The sequence below is a fragment of the Podarcis pityusensis genome (assembly GCF_964106645.2).
Source record: "Podarcis pityusensis genome assembly, chromosome: 4".
In the NCBI taxonomy this organism is placed as follows: Eukaryota; Metazoa; Chordata; class Lepidosauria; order Squamata; family Lacertidae; genus Podarcis; species Podarcis pityusensis.
The window spans coordinates 56,873,241-56,895,011 of record NC_138027.1 but is presented as its reverse complement, the minus strand read 5'-3'; the positions used below and the strand labels follow the sequence as shown (position 1 = coordinate 56,895,011).

The following is a 21,771-nucleotide window of genomic DNA, read 5'->3' as shown; positions in this document are numbered from 1 at the left end:
AATATGAAATGTTTCACTGTTTGTTCTGTACTGAATATAAATAAGGACTTTTGTATATATGTTAAAGAGTTTGTGAAAAAAATACGAGAAAGATCCAATATATCTACTTTTTGATAGGAAGTTGCAGTTTATTATGAATTAGACTAGTCAGTAAGGGCAATAAAACAATCTAACTGTAGGACTATGGTCACAATATTTTCTTCTGTCCGTGAAATCTGGGGAAATACTAGTAACTCCTACCTGCAGCTCTGCACCATGCCCTCGTACTGCTGTGGAAGACCTGGATAGGTTAAAGGACTACTGCTACACAATTTGCACAAAGTGAACATTATGTTCAAACACTATTACCCATCTTGTAACAAGCTGAACGATTTGAGAAATTAAGAGATAGCTAAGTAAGTCATGAAACCATTAAGAGCAATGCCAAACGAATGCAAGAAGGAGCAATTTGGGTGCTTTTTCTGGAGTTGCTGAACAAACCCAGGCATATACCTGAAGCCCAGGTATACCTGAAGGAGCGTCTCCACCCCCATCGTTCTGCCCGTACACTGAGGTCCAGCGCTGAGGGCCGTCTGGCGGTTCCCTCACTGCGAGAAGCAAAGCTACAGGGAACCAGGCAGAGGGCCTTCTCGGTAGTGGCGCCCACCCTGTGGAACGCCTTCCCATCAGATGTCAAAGCGATCAACAATTACCTGACATTCAGAAGACATCTTAAGGCAGCCCTGTTCAGGGAAGTTTTTAATGTGTGATTTTAGTGTATTTTTTGTTTCTGTGGAAGCCGCCCAGAGTGACTGGGGAAACCCAGCCAGATGGGCGGGGTACAAATAAATTATTATTATTATTATTATTATTATTATTATTATTATATATAAAATCAAAAGTAAACTAAGGATGGAATTCTATGCACTCCTACAGGACTTACAACTGAACATATATAATATATATGATTGCATTGTAATTAGTTTACAAATTTCAGGGGATAGTACAATAGTCAGTTCCGCTGTAAAATCAGAAGTACTGTATACGAAAAAAAAAGCCACTCTAGGATCACCTAGAAATTTGTTTATGGCCACATGCTGTGATATTTTCCCTAAAGTCAACTGATACAACTAAGCAAGTAAAAAAAGACAACATAACCTCATCAGGTGCCTAGACGCTTCTCCCCACCCCCACCCCTTACTTATTCAACAAAATAACTGCTAACAGTCAAAATACCACATAGATAAGTACAACATTATATGGTTGACAACCCAAGCAGCTAAACAAGTTCAATAGCAACGTTTAGGCAATATTTCACAAAATAATTGTTTGTGTACATGTGTGCGAGAGAGAGGGGCTAAATGACAAAACAAAATAAAACCTGGTTCAGCAAGTTTAGAGCAGAAGCTCAGTGGCTGAACACATGCACTGCATGCAGAAGATCCCAGCACTGCCGGTTAAAAGCATCAGGTAACAAGTGATGGGCGCTATCTTTGTCCGACACCCTGGAGAGTTGTCTCAGTCATAATAGGCTGTGCTGGGCCTATTCTGGCACGCTCTGTGGTATGCTCTCCCCAGGAACAGATGCCTAGAGTCTTCTCGTTAATCTTTAGGCACCATGCTAAGTCCTTTTTCTTTATCCAGGTCTTTGGTTAATTAATGTTACCTCCTATGGTGATGCTTAGCTTTGAGTGGGGTTTTGAGTGGGGTAGGTAGGACTTGTCCTTATTAATATAATGCTAGATAAGCAATTTATGTATGCTTTGTATTGTTCATAGTTTTATATTTTTTTCTGGTTTTGAATTGCTTTCATGTATTTTACCTTGGCAAGTCACTTTGAGAATTTTTATCGTATAAAGCGACGGATAAATGTAATAATAATAAAACTAATAATATCAAGGAATCAATCCTAAATAATTTTTGCTTCTGGAAATTCCGTTGTTTCCTACCTTTCTAGAAAGCAGCTTAAGAGCACTAGAAAATGGGCAAAGGGCAAGCCAGTGGTGTGACTTAGGTACCATATCAAAATAACAGCAGAGGAAAAGTAATATAGATCGGACGGAAGTAGTTTCATGTCTTGGACACCATAATTATTTAACATATTATTTTTACCTACTATGGTGCAGTTCATATTTTTCATTTTTTTATTTAAAAATGTTCTTACTTGTTGCCCATCTTGATAGTTGTCTATACTTAATGTCTGCGTTGCCATCATGGTTACTTAGGGTTCTTATAAAGTCAAATCATCATACCTTAGGGGGGAAATCCAAAAAGGTTAGTATTTTCACTGGATGTTATCGAATACAAATTACATAACTGACATCTGCATGTTCAGCAGCAGAATAGGGGCAGAAGGGATTGAGAATGCAATCACATGTATTTGCTACACCAACCTAGAGGATCTCAGGAATGTTCTCAAACCCTTTTTGACAAAAGCAGTCAATGTAACTATTAAATCATATTTGGCAGAAAAAGTGATAAATGCAATATGGTTAGCCACTTGATCTTGCTCTTTATTGCAATGAAGAGTTGCACAACAAATGTGCAACTAAAATCACACGTTAGTGGCACAAAATAAATGATCAAACTTTTATATATGGATATCATATAGTGGTTTCACTAGCAAAAATAAAAATGTCAAAAGGGATGTACGACAAAAGAATGCAGGACAATGAACAATGCAAACCCACTGTGAAAATTCTTGTTTTTCAAAATATTCCCTCTTAAAGAATATTTGATACTGGTCGCAGTCACAAGACCAGATGGCACATACCCTGAAGTTAGATCTCTTTTTACATTTGGAGGTTATAAAGAAAGCTGAAAATCATCTAGTAGCAGCACTAAGGAACAATTATGATAATTTTAAAAACAAAGGGAATCTCTCACATAGGACACATATATTTTTCGGTGGCTGCAACAAGGAATAGCAACTATAAAACTCCTGGCATTTCTCACATAGAACACATATAGCTTTCCTCATGTGTATATGCTACACAGAGGTGGTGTCTCTTTGTATGCCAAAGGGAGCACTGAGTCCAGCAAGCCAGAAATCCCAAAAGGGGCAGACTCCTCCACATCATCATTGTGGATGATATTACTAGGCCCCATTAGGAATTTGGTACAGTGAGCTGCTTCTTTTCTTTCATACACATGTCAAGCAATTTTCCCTAATGTGATGCCCTACAATGTTTTGGAGTACAACTGCTATGAGTCCCAGCCATCATGACCAGTGGTGAGGGGATGTTGGATGGGTCTTATAGTCTAAAGAAGGCATCCCCAAACTCGGCCCTCCAGCTGTTTTGGGACTGCAACTCCCATCATCCCTAGCCAACAGGACCAGTGGTCGTGGATGATGGGAATTGTAGTCCCAAAACAGCTGGAGGGCCAAGTTTGGGGATGCCTGGTCTAAAGCATATTGCAGGAACAGGTTTGGAAAAGTTGATGCAGCACAACCTGTGTAAACTGGGCGGCACAAAAATACAGCCTGGCACCAGTCATTTCTCCTACTACAGGGACACTTTTTCTCCTGCTACATATTATATCTGTGTACATTGTAAAGCTTGGTGTACAACCTGTCCCTATGGATGAAATAAGCAGCCAGTTTAAATGTGTGAATCAGTACACAGATGCAGGCATACACAGCCCTTGAGGATATACATTAAGACATATAATCTGTGCACTAAAAATGCAAAGATCACTCACATGATGCATCAGATACTGCAGAAAACATGCAGGAGACGCAACATGGAGACTTTTTACATTAGAAGAGCATAATTTGTTCCCAAATTTCTAACTGCAACTATGCTGGGAGAAGTTTCACCTGAAGAATTTCTGATGGTCAGGTTTATCTTCCTTTGCTTATTTTCATATGCATTTTCAGCAACAAGCAGAGAAGCCTCCATTTTTCTTCCCTAGGCAAGCAAAATAGCATAGAAAGCAAGCAAAAACTTATCATTCCTTTGAAAACTCACTCCCCACCCTACACACACACATTCAATGGGGATAGGAGTGGGCAACAAGCAGAATGTTGTCAAATTTGGAGCCACAAAGAGCCACAAGAAAGTCATATGGAAACAATCTACATAAAATACAGGTTGTCAACAACAAACAGCTCTTGCAACAGAGGCTCTCAAGCTTTTCAAACACCAGGAAGCTTCATTGTCCAGCACCATTGCTATCAGGCTGCTTTCATCTGTATCCATCAATGTGCAAAACATAATCTGTGGCTCTCATGAGCTTGTTTCTCAACCTGTTGACTAAGCATGGTCCTGAAAGTTCTCAAACTTTAGAGATAGAAAGTAGCCATCAGAACTACTGTGTCTACTGGTTTTACACATATCTTATTCATGCTGTTAGCTCATTAACCAGAAAGATATGTGAAGCAAATGCCCCAGTTTTAAGTTTTGTTGTGGAAATGTACTTCAAACAAATCAATTTTGGGACAGATAGGGCTCTGTTTAAAAATATATATACATGCCTAAGTTCTCAGGAAGTAGCCTTTCATTTACTACCTCATACTGGATTAGAGAATGTAATGGAGACACGTAAGATCATGAGAGAAGAGATTCCCAAAGGAATTGCAATCTATTTTGTTAGTAGCTCCTCTATTTTTGGCAGTCTACCCTGGGGACAACTTTGGAAGAAATCTTGCAATCCTTAGTGTACAGTTTCAAATGGTAATTTCAAAAAGTTGGGACTTCCGGGTCAGCGCCATTGGTGAATGGCGGAGTTCCTCCGACCGGAGGAACGGGCTCCGTGAAAACTGGGTCTTCCCGCCGCGGTGAAGGTGGGGACCCGCTAGAAATCCCAGGCGGAGGAAGCCTGGGAACGTGGGGTTCGGCAGGGCACCAGAAGCGCCCCCCTACTCGCGGGGAATCCCATTTGGGGGCTCCGGAGCGAAGTGGGGTGAGAAGCGCGGTGCTACGAACTGACCGCTACTTTCACGGAGTGAAGCCGCACAGCCACTGCCAGAGAGTGCTGACTTTTTCCTGTGGACAATTGGACTTAAAACAAGTACCCGTGAGTAGAAACGGAAAATTGGATCAAGAAATTGTTTTAATTTGGTAACGAAGCGGGAAGGTGTAAACAGGAAGTCCGCCTTCCGTTTCTTTGTATATAGACTAAAGCAAAAACTTTGCAAGCTAAAGCCGGGAAGCTGTCAAAAAAGGACTAAATTTCCTTCATTTAGAACCACTGAAACCCCCCTTGGAAGCAGGAGAAAAGGGGGGGGGACTCTGTTTAACTCTAGCAGGAGAGGGAGTGAAGAAGGATAAGTTTCCATCATCTCTAACCTGGGAACGGAGTGTGAGAGACAGAAACTGTTGCTGAGGTTCATTGACGGTGAACGCAACACTTTGACAGATAGCCAGTGAAGAGAAACAAGTTGATTCTAATGTTGCCTTTTGCATCTTAAAGAAACAAAATATCTGAAAAACGTCTGAAATATCTGAAAAGTGAAAGTAACTTTCCTTTGTCTTTAAAAAAAAAAAAAAAGGCTACAAGTGGATTGTCTCCTCTAGAGGGAGCTTGCTAAATTGTTGTTGCAGCATATTTGAGACCCAACATCTGTGAGATTAAGACTGTGGGAACAGACTTTTTTCGACCTTGAATAAAGATGAGCTGGGAGAAAGACTGGCTGCTTGTTGCTCTATGCAAGACAAATACTCTGCTGGAACAGATGCATGTAAAGATGGATTTGATGAATGAGAAATTGGAATTGACTGTTGTGGTTAATAACATTGATACAGAAATCATTCAAGAACCAACCTATCAATCCGTACCGATTGGGCAAGCGCAGTTGACAACGGAGGAGGATGTGGCTGCACCTCAAATAGTACAAATGGAGAGACCCGAGGTCCTACAGGAGCATAAGTTACTGTCATTGAAGATTGAAGCTGGAGTGGGCCAAGGGGAGTTTGGAGATGAGGAGACTTCTAGCTTTGGAGAGACTCTGAAATTTGATTTTAAATTCATTTTGGATTACATCGAGGACTGTGGGGAGTGGGACTGTGGGGAATGGGTGAGCTGGATGAAGGGCGATGGAGATAATTTTTGGCTGGAATCCCCCAGAGACCTACTCCTCAATGAGAAAGGAAAGAAACTAAGACAGAGACCAATAAGAGACAAGGAAAAGGGCAAGCACAAACAAGATGAAGAAGAATTGCAGAAGGGACATGGAAGAGATTTAAGGGCCTCGGACATAAGGCTTCCAGGTTGATGGACTAGACAGAATGGACAATAAGGACAATAAGGACTGACATGACCCGAGACCAGGAAGAAGAGACGCTGGATGATGATTGGAAGAGAATTTATAATGGAAACTTTTTTTATTTTAGAATTAGCTAATGAATATTAGGGAAAATGTGGGAATGAAACTATACGACTCTAGCAGAAATGATATTAGGAGTTATGAATATTTGAAATTTAAGATTTAAATTTTAAGGCACTTAGGGGTAAGATAAGGTTAAATAAAGGTAATCTGAATAATAGAATATGGGGAAAGATGGTAAGGATTTGTTGAGTTAATTATTAGGTTAAATTGTTAAGATAAATTTTGTAACAAAAATTGAGAAAGATGGAAAGAATTTGCTGAAAAAATTATTAAATTAGAATACAAAAACGGAGGTGTAAGAAGGTCAATGAAACAAGCAAATGGAAATAATGGATACGCAATTTGGGATTTGTGTTTTTTTCTCTTTTTTCTCTTTTTTACTTTTTGTGCTTTTATCTTTTTTATTGTCTTCTTTTTCTTTTTTCTGTTTTTGTATTGTAGTGTTGTCTGTTATTTTTTATTTTTCTTGTAATCTTGAAATTATCAATAAATATTATTAAAAAAAAAAAGTTGCTGGCTACCATAAGCAGTGCTTTTTTATGGGGGGACGCAGGGGTACACATACCCCTAAACATTTTGTGAATCTAAGTTTGGCCTCATTGAGAGGCAGTATTTCAATGAGTAGGAAAATGAGAGTACCCCTAAACATTTTTTTAGGGAAAAAAGCACTGACCATAAGAGATTAAAACCCCTGGGCTGGTTCTAGGGTGAGGAATTTCCTCAGCTAATGAGCTGTTTTTTAATTTGCCAGCAAGGAATGGGTAACTGATTTCATATTTACTCTATAAGAGTTATGGTACTTCAATCACAATTTACTACAAGTCTCAACTGAAGTCTCAATTTACAATTTACAACTGAAGTCTCAACTGATACATAATTATATTGGTTCCATAATTATATTTTTTCCTAAATTTCTGTTCACTTGGAGTTCTTTTCTGATGAGTCTCTTACCTTGATAGCAAAAAGACATGTTCACACCAAAATGATTTCCACAGTCAAAAGCTAATTGCACAAAACAACACAATACTAAGGTATTCAAACACTAAATTAGGAACTTGAGCAACTCCTTACTACTAAGCATTTTGCCCCTTAACATTATCCTAGGAGACTTATCTTATAATAGGTTTGACTTTTTAGTGTGGTTGTCTGTAGCATATATGACCTGCAAAATGCACTTTAGAAAAACTGTTAAGCATTTTGCCACTTTGTATTTCACTAGGGGTTGCACCCCTGCTCAGTCCACTTGCCGTTAGAGCATCCCCTTCCTACCCCATGCAATTACTATGATCACTTTCCACCTTCCCAAACCCATTTCTGAAGCCACTTTCCCCTTCACTCCTGAGGTTCCCTTTTGCATCCATTTTCACCTTCATCTCCCCACTGCCTTTGTGCACCCTCTTGCACACAAACCACCGCCATAGTAACCTCCTTGCATCCCATCATGAAGCTACCACCCCCTTCTATTCTGCAAACCCTTTCATGCCCCTGCTTTAATCTTCAGCAGCTTTACCATACCTCTCACTCCCCCCCTTTTTTTTACAACCCCCATTGCACCTCCATTTTCACCTTCACCCCTTTCTGTCATGGTGACTGCTATTGTGCAAACTGCCTTCTTTTTTTGCTCTCCACCTCATTCTGCATGCAAATCCAGGATTGTAATGCAGTACTACTAATCCTCCAAATGGGGCTGCACAATGACAGCCTTACAGTAACACAAATTATTAGAACTGCTCCCCAAATGCGAGCTTTTTGGTGATGTTGGATGTGTATGTACTCTCCTTTCACTATTCAGAGACGTAGCTAGGGGAGTACTGGGCGCCACAGCGGGGGCAGCACTTACCATGGGGCCTGCAGAGTACCTGAGCCACGCGTCTCTCCTGTGAGTGACACAGTGGCTTGGGCACCTGCAATCTGACCACAAATCTTGAATGAAGAGATCAATAATAGCAGAGTGTAGAAATTTAGATATGGGAACCAAGCTGTGCACACATTATTGCTGAATCATTTCAGATATCATAATTGGCATTCAGCTTAGCCATCTACATATGCTTGCTGAACAAAACAGTAGCAACCCAAATTAAAATTACTTCTTTCTAAGACCTAATCTTGCAAGTCTGAATTCATCAGAACTTAAAGGTACAATTATGCACAGTTGCACACTAAAATTAAGAAATGTTTTCCATGCAGCAAGCACACAAGCAGTATTTCCACTGGGCTATTGCACTAGTAGCCTAAGGATGGAAGAAGCAACACGGCACTACTTCTGGCCTGGGATAGACCAATACAGTGGAAAGTCAACAGCATTATTCACTCAAAGGATTTATAATCCACATTTTGAAAACGCTCCACAGAGGAGCTCACATCTTAAAATACAAACTTGAAATACAGCATATACACTATTTAAAATAGCAAATTTTAAATACTAAAGAAAAAAAAACTCCAACAGTGATAAAACAATAAAGCTCAGTGAGACCTGTGTTAAAACTGCATTTATAACCCACTCTGTGTCATTAAAAGACACAGAAAAAATGTCTTCAAGACCTGTTTAAATGACATAAGGGATAGAGTCTGCCTTCTTAGACTTTTATCAGCCTAGTTGGTTTTTAGCGGTGAGTATCTGAGTAGGACCTTTAATTTGGATTTCCTTGTGTGGGCAGGCTAGCAGGGTTCATAGAATCAAAGAATAACAGAGTTGGAAGGGACTCCGAGGGCCATCTAATCCAACTCCTTGCAATGCAGGAATCTCAACTAGATCACACGTGAAAGATGCTTGAAAACCTCCAAGGAAGAAGAGTCCACCACCTCTTGTGAGAGTCTATTCCACTGTCGAATAGCTTTGTCAGAAAGTTATAACTGATGTTTAGTTGGAATATCCTTTCTTATAACATGAATGCCTAAGTTCAGGTCCTAGCCTGCAGAGCAGGAGAAAACAAGCTTGCTCCATCTTCCATGTGATAGCCCTTTCTGTATATTATGCTGGAAGCCACCTAGAGTAGTTAGGGCAACCCAGTTGAATGGGTGGGGTACAAAATTATTATTATTGAAGATGGCTATCATATCTCCAAGGCTACAATTCTGTGATTCCTCTCAATCTTCTCTTTACCAGGCTAAACATATCCAATTCCCTCAACTGTTCCTCATAAGGCTTGGTTTCCAGACCCTTTATCATGTTGGTTACCCTTCTCTGCACACATTCCATCTTGTAAATATTTTTCTTAAATTGTGCTGCCCAGAACTTGACACAGTACTCCAGGTGTGGTCAGAACTATTACTTCCCTTGATCTGGACACTATCCTTCTGTTGATGCAGCCTAGAACAGCATTTGCTTTCTTTGCTACTACATTAAACTGTTGACTCTTGTTAAGTTTGTGGTCCACTGAGCCTTTTCACATATATTACTGGTAAACCTAGAGCCTTTTCACATATATTACTGGTAATCCAGGTGGCCTCCATCTTATATTTGTGCAGCTGGTTCTTCCTACCTAAGTGTTCACTCACCGTTATGGAGGGAATCCCGTTTATTTTATTTTCCTCCAATATGCTTAAATTCAGCGTGTTGCCACATCTGATCTGAGATCTACCTAAGTGTAGAACCTTACATTTGTCCCTAATGAAATTCATTCTTTTAGTTTGGGCCCAGTTCTTCAATCTATTAAAGTAATCATGAATCCAGATTCTATATTCAGCTGTATTGGCTACCCCTCCCAGTTTGGTGTCATCTGCAAATTTGATGGGCATCCCCTCAACACCTTCATCCAAGTCCTTTATAAAGATGTTGAACAATGGACCCAGGGAGAACCCTGTGGCCTCTCCCTTGTCCCTTTTTTTTCCCTGAAGAGGAATCGTTAGTGAGCACTCTTTGGATTCGGTCAACCAGCTACAAATTCACTCAACAGTTACCACATCCAGCCCACTTTTTAAAGCTTTTTTACAAGATAACACACTGGCGACCAAGGTAATTGGTACAAATTTGGTGCAAACTGTTCTGACCTCCTAGTCCCAACTAGTAACAGGGTAGCCATATTTTGCACTGCTGAAGTTTCTAAATCATCTTCAAATGCTGCCTCATGTAAAGTTCATTAACATAATCTGTACTGGGTGGTAACAAGAACATGGACAGTGAGTCAAGTTCTGACCTCTCTAGATAAGGTCACAGTTCTATACCAACCTCGACTGATTAAGAGCACTCCCAGCTACCCAAGGTTATGTGCATACTGGCAATAGCAACACCAGTCTCATTCCCCAGTACAGGAGCATCTTTTGCAAGTATTTCACATGGCTCAATTTATATGCAAATCTGAGCTAGTTTTGCATACCAATCTTTCAGAATCTAGTGTCCTTGAGAATGACTTTATTCTCTTTATTCATGTGAGTCATGACCAAATGTCAATGTTTACTTATTAAACTTATAGTCAGGGCTTTGTACATATTTTTGTAATGCGACTCACAAGTCCAGAATTAAATATCCTGAGAATCTTAGTTTCCCTTAAAAATATGACATTTCTGTTAGGTTTGCAAAGATAGGCTTGAAAGTATATAGACAATTCTTGCTGACATTGATGGAACAGCTGAACAAGATTGCTGGAGTGCATTTCAAATGAATTTCTTAATGTATCTACCATGCTCTCCCCCAAGTGACCAAGAAAATTATGCAAAATTAACAAATCCATGCAAATCTGTTACATTTGTTTGATTTATACATGTCAAGAGATCAGCCCTTTTTTGGCACAGAATATACACTTATTTATATACAGAACTCTTGTATGTTGGTTTAGCACAAAACATGCATACTTCCACTTATACCACAAAACTAGTAAGATTGTTTACAAGGGCAACAGTCAGTTGCAGATCATCAGCTTGGTGAGGAAATTTCTCCTAGCCTCTGAATTTGAGTGCCTGCAAACCAGCACTTATCCTTTAAAATTTGGTGCTTTTCTTAAATCCCAGCACTGTTGTGTTACATATACCACTTCCTCCTGGTTTTTCAAAATTGAATTGAAGGGATGCCCAAGAGAAGCTCTGAACCAATTTTTTCTTCAATGTGTTTTTAAAAGACAGCCGTTACCATTTAAAATTTAAATCATTTTATTTCTTGGTTTCTTGATTAATGCATTTGAACACTGGAACCTGAACAGGTTTATAGGCAATGATCTAGTGCAAGAATAGTGAACTGGCACCTCATGATGTTTACCAACATCATAATCAAGCTGAGCCTGGAGAACATGATCACACACACTTTTTTTTTTTAAGTGGTACTTGCATCAAGGAAAATGTCATACTTTCCCAGTTCTGTCAGAAGTTGGCACTTGCACTTTCAATGCCAGTTCCAAAGATATCTTTTCCCATATATAGCCAAGTAAAAAACTGCTAACATTTACTCAGGGGACAGGTGGATGATCTGTTGTTTTAGTCCTTTCTATCGTGTATGGGTGCATTTACGTCTCCACCACTATTTTTTTATGTGAAATACATATTCCTGGCTTTCGTTAGGACTGAAGGCAGGTTACTAAGCAAACATCTGGGGAAAAAGGAAGGCTCAGAAACCAGGAGGCGGCAAAACGCCTCACGTTTATTAGCAACAACCGGGTTACACATAACGACAATTCCCATGGATTTCCCCAACACTTAACAACGCTGCGTACCCGCCCGTCCGCCCCCCTCCGCCCCGGTTTGTGAGGTGAGGAAAAGGAGGGTTGTTTGAAACGACGAAGAAAGGCTCTTCCCTCACGGGGAGGGAGCCCGAACCGCACTCGAGGAAGCAAACGGACGCGCGGGGCGACTACCAAGCAGCTGCCACAACCCACCCACCCCCCGGCTCTCCCCGCCGCTTCCGAGTCCACAGCGCAGGAATGTCCCCGAAAATGGCCCCCTTTTAAATACCGCCCTCCACGCCGCCTCGCGCCACAAACAGCTGTTGCCCTTTCCCTCCCCCCCATACCTACTCCACCCCCTGAGGCGCGCGACACCTTCCCCTTCCACGGAGTGAGCGCGCGCGCGCACGCGCCGCCTCCTACAAGAGCCAACGGCCAGTCGGCGGCTGTTCCAGAAATTTCCTCACTCCCCCCTCCCCTCCCTTTCCTCGCGCCTGCCTGCCGACGCCCCTAACCCCCCCCCTCCGGGTAGGTTACGGTGCGGATGCCCCCGCCCCGCTATTCCGTATGGCGGGCTCGCCTCCCCCCACTCTGCCCCACATCCCCGGGCCTGTTTGCGCGGCGGAGCCAAGACGGCCGACAGCGGCGGCGGGCGCGCCGTGATGGATGGCTGGCTGGCTGGCTAGGAGCAGGTTTGAGTGACAGCGCTTACCTGGGTGCCAATCTTCGTCACACTGACAAGCGGCTGCAGCAATCGGGACCCGCACCGCCGCGACGCGCGTCACCACGCACACACGGCCTTATCCAATCGCCTGTCGCGCCGCGCCGGACGCCACCGCGCTGCACCAGGCGTCTCATCAATATTCAGCGAGGGAGCGGGGCACGTCGTGTTTTTAGATACGCCCACCGCGACGCACTCCTCGGTGAAGGGGCGGGGCGGTGGCAAAGGTGCCGCCCTCTCGGGCCTCTGCGCGCGGCCGCAGCGTGCTTATGAATACTCATGAAGTGGGCGGGGGGCGCCACGCACCTCTTTTCGGACGCCCTTTCCCGCTTCCTTTAGTTTGATCTGGAGGGGCTCGGAGGTGGAAGGGGCGCCTGAGGCGGCGGCGTCGCGGGTGGGGCGTCGTCGGCAAAAGGCTCCGTCCCTTAGGAGCCATTTAGCCCACAGGCCGAAGCCGCGCGTGACGTCAGCTGCCTTTCCCTCAGTGGGAGATGGCCGAGGCGAGCCCCGTGGGCCGAGATGCGAGGGGAGCCCTTGGCTGACCAGTGCCGTGAGGAACTCTTCACAAGGAACCCGCGACTTACTTCGTGTTATTACCTCACTTACCCTACGTAAGAGGTGGATGAGCTCTAAAACAGTAATTTTTTAAGTAAAAATGGAGAAGCAAAACAGGCGTACACCCCCCCCCCTTCCAGTATTTTTAACTTTCGGCTTCAGTTATTGGGAAGAAAGCAGCCTCGGGTGGCGATCAGCAGTACCGGACAGTATTCGGATCGTGTTGCTCATTGGGAAGCAAGACCACTGAAAACGGCAGAAGCGTGGAAGGATTGCGGCCCATCTCTCCTAAACGCTACTTGTCCTTTATACAATAGTTAGATAAGAGGTAGTTAAAGGGCTGGGGAGCTATACATAAAATTTTAGGAGCTTAGCTGAGAACAGTCATACTAGTTTCTGCTTTGGATTGGGATTTTTATATTTTAACGTATTTGCATCTTGGCCTTCCCCTATAAAAACTTCTTAGAGAAAGGTTATAAACATAAGAGTGAGCGAAAGTAAAGCATGGGAAACATCTCTGGAATCCAACCCCTCGCTACTTTCGCTTCCAGCCTTCTCTGGCTTGAAAGAAGGTGGGGATAAAAGAAAATGCACACCCTTGACATGTTGTATATCTGGCCTCTTTAGTTGCTGTTTTACTTTCCACTGAATCCTACAGAAGTGAATCTGTGCTCATATGAGAAAATAGGCTGTTGCCCATAACAGCTCAATCACAACTAGTTCTTAGCAGAGTTGTGTAAACTACAAACATTTGGTAGACATGAATAGGGATCTACCTACTTATATAAACATTTAGTTTATATAGACTGTTGCTTACCTTGAGCCTTCAGGCATAAATTGGGTAGATTAATAAATAAATTATCCATTTATTTTCCTTCCACAATGGCTGGAGTTTCGTAAACGTTGGGACTTGAGAGTATATATTATTAGGCTTGAGCTGCTGTGCCCAGCTGTCTATTCCCATTAAAAACAATGCAACTGTGTTGGATGTTAAAGGCTGTGGGCTAGCAATCAGGCAATCTTTTCAAAATAAAATTGATAACAAAACTTGTATGTTATGTATTAAGAAATCTAAACATTTGTAAAAGAAAAAAATACTGCTGCACCTTCAAGACTAGACAACTTATTGCGCCACAAGCTGTCCATAAGACTCTTTCATCAGATAGAAAAATTAGTGCCAAACATTTTACCACTTGGCTTGGAATAGGCCAGATACCTTACAATGAGTCTAGCAGTGCTCATGCTTGCACATGAGCAAAATTTAAGGGAACAGGTAAATCTTTAAACAGGCAGAATTAGAGAATTGCATCCAATGATAGCCTCCAGCTAGCAAATACGCTTCCTGTGTTAGGCGAGGCACTTGGAATTTACTCACAATTTTTACCCAGCGCAGCCTTTGGGTCTCCCAAAATCTGCTCCTGGTGGTTGGGAGACCCTCTGGAGCAGAAGGGGATTTGATAAGGCAGAGGTCAGCAACCTTTCTCAGCTGTGGTCCACCATCCCTCAGACCATGTGGTGGGCCAGACTATATTTTGGGGGGAAAATGAATGAACCCCTATGCCCCACAAATAACCCAGAGATGCATTTTAAATAAAAGCACACATTCTACTCATGTAAAAACACGCTGATTCCCGGACCTTCCAGGGGCCGGATTGAGAAGGCAACGGGGCTGCATCCGGCCCCCGGGCCTCAGGTTGCCTACCCCTGCAATAAGGCATAAACAGAAGGTTACAATTGGCAGTGAGAATTAGTGAAAATGGAGTTCCTCTCCTTGCATCAGTTGAACCATTTTATTATCACAAAGCCACTATTGGAAACAACCAATAGTATTTTCCCACAAATTATTGTTGAGTATTTATTTACTGTTTTATATGTTCAAGGGCATTACCCCCCAAAAGTATGCCGATATTGCAAACTTTGTGATACAGTAAATGAAAATTTATAAATGTGTACATGGGAGTAACAGTTGTTCAGCTAACCATCTTTAGACTAAGGCAGGCAAAACCAGCTGGGTCTTTAGATTCAAGGAAAATTACCAGTATGGCAGTCAGCAACCAGCCCTTGAGAAAATGTTGGGACTAGAGTCAATATTCAAAAATACATTCTTATTTTGATTTTTCTGATAACTTATGGATAGAACAATAATTCTATTTGTAATGTTTCTAGGTATCTCACAGTGTTGTAAAGTATCAGAGCAGGTAGCATTTCTACAACAGAGACAGAAAAAAATAAGGACATAAAATAAAAACATAGCCACTTTTAAAATAACTCCCTGTTGGCTTAACTCCCAGCCACCAAATGCCCGTCCAAATGAAAAAGGGCTGGCATTGCTTTTGGAAAATGCTTGAGCTTTGGCGAAACTCCAAAAGAGAGGAGAAGCAGTTGCTGTGATTGCCTCTCCAGGTGTCCTTGACCTTCATAGGTTTTGCACAGCTGATATTGCAATAAAGGCCATCTTAGTAGGTCTGAATGATCAAGTAAAAAAAAAAAAAGTGAAAGAATTAAGTGCAGTTTCTACTTAGCTAATGGTTGCAAATTTTCGCAGTCCTGTTTTAAAGCTTTTGAGCCTTCCTGAACTCTTGGGATATAAATATAAAGTGCTATACAACCAAATATCTACTGGGAGTAGATACAGTGATCTCAATTGGTCTGCTATGAGTAAGACTTAGTTGGATGTCACCCATAGTAAGTCACACATTTCCTCTTTATTTCAAGTCTATTGGTCACTGTCATGTTTAACAGGTGGTGCTAACAGCTGCTGTTCACCAACGCCACCTTGGTCATACATAATGTGCATAGTAAATACTTGCAATACCTTCTTCCAAATGCAGAAGGAAACCACCGTGTCTTTTGATGAGGGCTGGGGAGAAAATAGTTTCACCAAAAACATTGTGAAATTGATCCAGTGTCATGACCCCACCACGACCAAAAAAAAGTATTTTGTTAAGTCATACTGCTAATTAGTTAATACATTTTCTTAGGGATACGTTCACTTTAACTCACTTGTTCAACCTCTGACTCCCCTACAAATTATAGCATGGGGCACCTTTTAAGCCTTTGGGTTTACATTTTTGCAATACATTCCTTTTTTAAAAAGAAAGAGTAAGAAAATCAAGTGTAAAAAAGGGTTTCCCAAAGCATTTCAGGTTTAAAAACAGGATTGCATGGAATGGTACATTGTGTCTTTTATACATTTTTTAAAGTCTTCAATCACTGCCCTTTGTTTGGAAGGTATTTAACTCTGCACTTCTCAAGTGAATAGTTGAAAGGACAGTCTATAAAAGAATTTTCCTTTAGATATTCAGTGGCTGTCCATTATATGTTACCTCTTCTGCTTGGGATTCTTTTCTCTAAGCATGTCTGCCTACTTCTCTGTGTTCTGGTAATAACACAAATGACTAAGGATTTAGCTGAAAGTACTAGGGGAAACTGTTTCCCACTGCAATTCTGGTTCTATTCTGGAGAACAAGCTGCTGTCTTGTCTGGTAGAGCTGTCAGAATAGCACATTTTTAACGAAAGAGCCAAGTGTGAATAATGGGGTTACTATGTAGTCATGACAGCAGAATGCTGACATGATACTCAAGAGAGCAATGGACATGGGGCCAGAGTTTCACTAGAAATCATGTCTTTTACTGGTTAATTACTGAAGGATTCCCATGAAGGAAGGGAGAAAGAAAAGGAAGGATTAAGACACAGTTGATCAGCAAACTTCAGTTTCTAAGGAAGAGAAAGGATGTTTGCAGCAAGGCGGAGAAAGATTTAGACTGAGTAAATGATTTAAAGAGAAGGAAACAATTGTTAGCTGTTTATTCTGTCTGAATCTCAGGAAGGAGGCTGTTTCAGGGAGGCGAGGATGAACTTAGCATGTGGTTTACTGCCATTTAACAACAAAAAAATCATGATGAAGAATTGAAACAACCCATTTCAAAGTGAGTGATGTGTATTATAAATGATCAGCCTCATTCTGAGCCAGCATAGTTTTGATTGGATTAAAAGACTCTGTGACAATCGCCTTCCTGCCATGCAATAAACATAATGGCTGCAAGATCCACATTTTAAATTGGGCCAGATTAAAGCTGGTAGGAGTCCTAGGGTACAAATTAAATGGAAGTCCTTGTGACATACAGCAACAACAAAACTTCATTTGCAGTAGAGAAATATACTGAAACGCTGGATCTAGATCAGAGATGGGGAAGCTGTGCCTCCCCAGATATTGCTGGGCTACAGCTCTCATCACCCCTGACTGTTGGTCATACTAGTTGGGGCTGAAGAGAGTGAAAGGGTCAAACTTGGAGGGTCACAAGCTCCCCATTCCTAGATAAAGAGCTTTATTCTGCTTCCAGTTTCCTCCTAGCTCAACACCAGCTCAAAGCCTCTTCACCAGCTGCGTTAAAAAAAATAACTGAAAAATGCTGTAATGAAAAGAAAACCATTTTATGGCGGATTCTTTCCCTCATTCTCTCTCTCTCTATATATATATTTCTGTTTTACAATTTCAAATACTCACTTTACATCCTTAAAATATTAATGATTCTTTCACTCTCCTGGGCTATGGAATTGCTATGCTTAATTCTGCTAGAAGGTATTCTATGGATAGAGGAACAGCAGCTTTTCTAGGGCCATAAAGAGCCAGAGAAAGGTTTGCTGCATGGTTGCCTTGGTATGCGCTACAAAGTGCTTAATCTAGCCCTTAAATTGTCTAAATTGAGGGTCATTTGGGCAATCTTTTTTGCAGGCTTCTTGATTACAAATGAACTTTTCCCTACGCCATGTGAACTTCCTTTCTTCCTGTTCCTTTGATCTTCTCCAGGGCTGAAGAGGAGAGTGAGCACTTCCAGATGAACAGTGGGCTTTGTTTCCTTAAGGTTACATTTAGGAAAGTTTGAAAGCTGCTTCCTGGATTGAGGGAAACTCATTGTGGCACAGCTTTAGGAAAGTTGGGCCAAATTTTTAGATATACATCGTATACACCGCAACATACTAGCAGCATAATGGCTTTGCTCCTACACAATAGGGGAGCAAAGATATACTGCAATAACTCCCTTTTAGCCATAATCATTCTTATTGTGGATATCCACTGATTTCATTCTATGGGGGGGGGGGAACCACCCCAAGACCCCGTCCAGGAAGCTGACAAGAATTATTTACCGGTACTTTCCCTGTGGATCCCGTGATAATAGTTGTAACATGTTGAGTGGGCAATTTAATGGTCACATAACGGTTATGGCAGGCCTTTGTACAAACTTATTGGAACTGTGGGAATTCTGATCACAAAAAGGGCCTTCCTTCCCTTTCCCTTTCCCCTTTTGGTGTTGTGTGTTTTAGATTGTAAACCTGTCTTGTTTTAACTGAATGTATGTAAGCCCTCTAGGAAAGCCTTTTTGGCTGAAACGTAGGGCACAAATGCTTAAAACAAATTAAAAGGGGTCTCTGCTGCACAAAGTTTTCCTCTATAGTCACTTTCTCAGTCAAGCTGTTAAAATAACAAGAAAGACGTGTAAGTTAACTGTCTTGCTGGTCTGATACAATGTAACTCAAACAAAGAGCACTTTGTCAGGTCAATACTAATATTTTCTGGCTGTTACAATTCTGTGCACTGTAACAGAAATATGCATAGGGAACATGCTTGGCTTTTCCTTAGAAGTCAATGGATGAGTATAATAATGATTTTAATTGAACTGGAACTGTAATAAAAGGGCTTTTACAAGTTTGTAAATAAAAATGGATACATGTTCCCATGTATGACGTCAAACAATTCTCTTTCCTTTGGCTTAATTCTTTTGTGGGTGAAATATTTTGGTTTGAACTGTTTAATTTGTCTTCTATAATTTTACTCATTTCATCCATTAATTTATGCACCACTTGATTGAAGGTAAAAAACCCTCAAAACTGTTTACAAAAGGAATAAAACAATGACATTATCAGCAAAAATAGTTTAAAACTATTTAAAACATTCAGAAAATTATTAAAACAAACAAGTTGAAAACAGGTAAAAACACATGTCAGTATTTTGCATATATGGATAGGTTTGCCTAAACAAAAATGCATAAATTGTATTATTCTTTTGCAACATACCATGCGTCCATATGGTGAGGGGGTGCAAGAGTACTTGTGAATGAAAAAATAAAAAATAAAGTCATCCTCAAATATTTGAAGGGCTGTCACATAGCAGATTATGGGAAACAGGGTTTCCTGTTGCTTCAGAGGGTAGGCTTCAAATTGCCAGAAAAGTGTTTTTAGAGTAACTGTTAGTATGAGTTGTTTGTCAGTGAAGCAGACTCTTGGAGCATGGTAGACTCTTTTTTGTTAAACATTTTAAAGCAGAGCTGGGATGGCCACTTATGGCATACTGGAGTAGTGGGGGATTTCCTGCAGTGATAGAGGGTTGAGCTAGATCAGGCAGGTATAGGCAAACTCGACCCTCCAGATGTTTTGGGACTACAACTCCCATCATCCCTAGCTAACAGGACCAGTGGTCAGGGATGATTGGAATTGTAGTCTCAAAACATCTAGAGGGTTGAGTTGGCCTATGCCTGGGCTAGATGAGCTTCAAGGGCCTTCCCTCTCTTATTCTAAACCTATGAGAATCATTTACCGTATTTTTTGCACCATAACACTCACTTTTTTCCTCCTAGAAAGTAAGGGGAAATGTCTGTGCGTGTTATGGAGGAAATGCCTACGGGTGGCATGCCTACGGATTTTCCTCCTCTAAAAACTACGTGCGTGTTATGGTCGGGTGCGTGTTATAGAGCGAAAAATACGGTATATTGACACCATTGGTACATGAAATGCCAGTGGCTGCTTTCTTCATGCCTGGAAGACACAATTTCCCCTGCCACAAACCTGCACCAAAACCAGTTACTGTAGATAATGCATCCTGAGCCCATCTCATAATCTTCTTTCGCTATGCTGCACAGGAAATACCATATACAGTACACACTCCATCTCAACCAAGTAATGCTCCAATGTGCTGTTGAATTCCTTCATGCTTTAGGAAAACCCTTGCATTGGAGTTAAAAGCATTTCCCACTAGAAATATTTTTCGGCTTGAGACTCTATTGAAATGTGTGATGGATGCCTGTATTCATTTTGATGGGAAAAGCTTAACAGTAGTATGTAAATTATTTTTGACAAATACTTTATTTACATAGTCACTAATGTTCTATTACATTAGTGTGGAAGTGATGTAATTAATTTTTATGTTATCTATGTAAAACTGTCCATTAGGTTCAGGAACCTAATTATGTTGGGAATTATGTTTGGACTTGATAAATGTTCTCGAAAAAACGAAGAACAGAATCTTAAGACCAGAGTTCTCATGCATTACAGTGCCTGGTAAGGTGAGCTGGGAAAGCTAAAATTTCAACTCTGAATTCACAAAGTGGCATTGGCGAAGATACTCATTCAACCCTGGCACCGCCGAGCAAAGGCTCATCCATTTCTGGAAGGTGTGGCTAGATGGATCAATGGTCTGCCTTACTTTCAGTCAGCTTCCTATGATCTGCCTCCTGGTCTCTGTTGGCCATAAGTGTGGAACCAGAAGTAGTTTGCTTGCATTTGAAAGATCAAAGTGCCTGTTTTTTGTGGGGGGTTTTTTTGGGGGGAGACTATTACGCCCTAAATCTTGAAAGAACTTTCTCTATCCACAGCAGCCATGTAAGAAAAACTGGGCTACAACAACCAGAAGAGTAAAGGAAGTAGACCAAGCCATGCATTCAGTGAAAGTTGTGAGCTGCTTTGGAGCTCTAAGAAAACAAACAAAAGCACATATGATACAAAGCAAGTGATTAAAAAGCTTGATTTAAAATAATTAATGGGTATTATACTTGTCCTTTTGGTTCTGGGGTTGGCAAGTTGTTAAATCTTTTAAAATCTTGAGAATTCCTAATGGACAGGGTTGCAAATGGGTTTTTTATTTGATAAAGCTGGAATAAAGTACGCAGCATACAATATATTCTTTTTATAAAAATGTAATATGTTAACTTACTTGGGTGGCATTTAATATGTAGTAAAGATGTGAATGAAGTACTAGTGTCAGAATAATCAACTTGGGGGGAAATGGCCAGAAAGCCTTTATCTATTAATATGATTTTCTAATGGTTGCACAGACAGCACAAATTATCTGAGCAGCTGTGAACTTGGTTTATTTTGTCAACTGTAACCAGTAAGTTCCATAAATATTCCAAAATATCTGGGGTTGTAGTAATAAAAGTCATATTCTGCATGCACTGTCTTGTGCTAATCGCAGCAGAGAATTCAGTTGTATTATACTGCTTCTGTCTCTAGGGTTTATTTCACATAATCCTGCTTTATGAGCAATATAAGTGAAAACAGTCGAACTCTCCCACCCCCCTTTTCTGCTATGCTGCTCCTTGTAACTGGAATGTCTCTGCTCATAAAAATAAATGTGCTTCTGCTTCCTGATATATTTTATATATGAGAAGATTGAAACAAGCCCACTCACAGTGTGTAGTGTTTAATATTAAATCATTCTTACTGATAAAATCCTCCTGACTTTTTTGGTAGGAAGGTTTTCTTTAAACACAATTCCCACCCCCACCCCCAAAATAATGTGCTAGTAGTAGTATTCCTG

The 21,771-nt window shown here is 41.1% G+C and overlaps 1 protein-coding gene and 1 long non-coding RNA gene across 5 annotated transcripts in view; one reads left to right on the top strand and one right to left on the bottom strand.

The window, feature by feature from the left end:
* The window catches only part of PKNOX1 (PBX/knotted 1 homeobox 1), a 30,720-nt gene extending 17,992 nt beyond the window's left edge, over positions 1 to 12,728 (bottom strand). For 3 of the 4 annotated variants that reach the window (XM_081003709.1, XM_081003711.1, XM_081003712.1), the window contains exons 1-3: positions 12,614 to 12,728; positions 3,800 to 3,890; positions 2,144 to 2,231 (exon numbers count right to left, since the gene is read on the bottom strand). In XM_081003709.1, coding sequence (XP_080859835.1) covers positions 2,144 to 2,194 — 51 coding nt within the window. In that variant the 5' untranslated portion in view covers positions 2,195 to 2,231; positions 3,800 to 3,890; positions 12,614 to 12,728. The remainder of the gene's footprint in view (positions 1 to 2,143; positions 2,232 to 3,799; positions 3,891 to 12,613) is intronic. The other variant, XM_081003710.1, reaches the window with a different exon arrangement.
* A 128-nt stretch (positions 12,729 to 12,856) lies between these two features.
* LOC308476220 lies at positions 12,857 to 21,735 on the top strand. Its single transcript, XR_013985805.1, has 2 exons — positions 12,857 to 13,505; positions 17,914 to 21,735. It is a non-coding gene; the product is annotated as an uncharacterized lncRNA (long non-coding RNA).
* Positions 21,736 to 21,771: the final 36 nt, after the last annotated feature.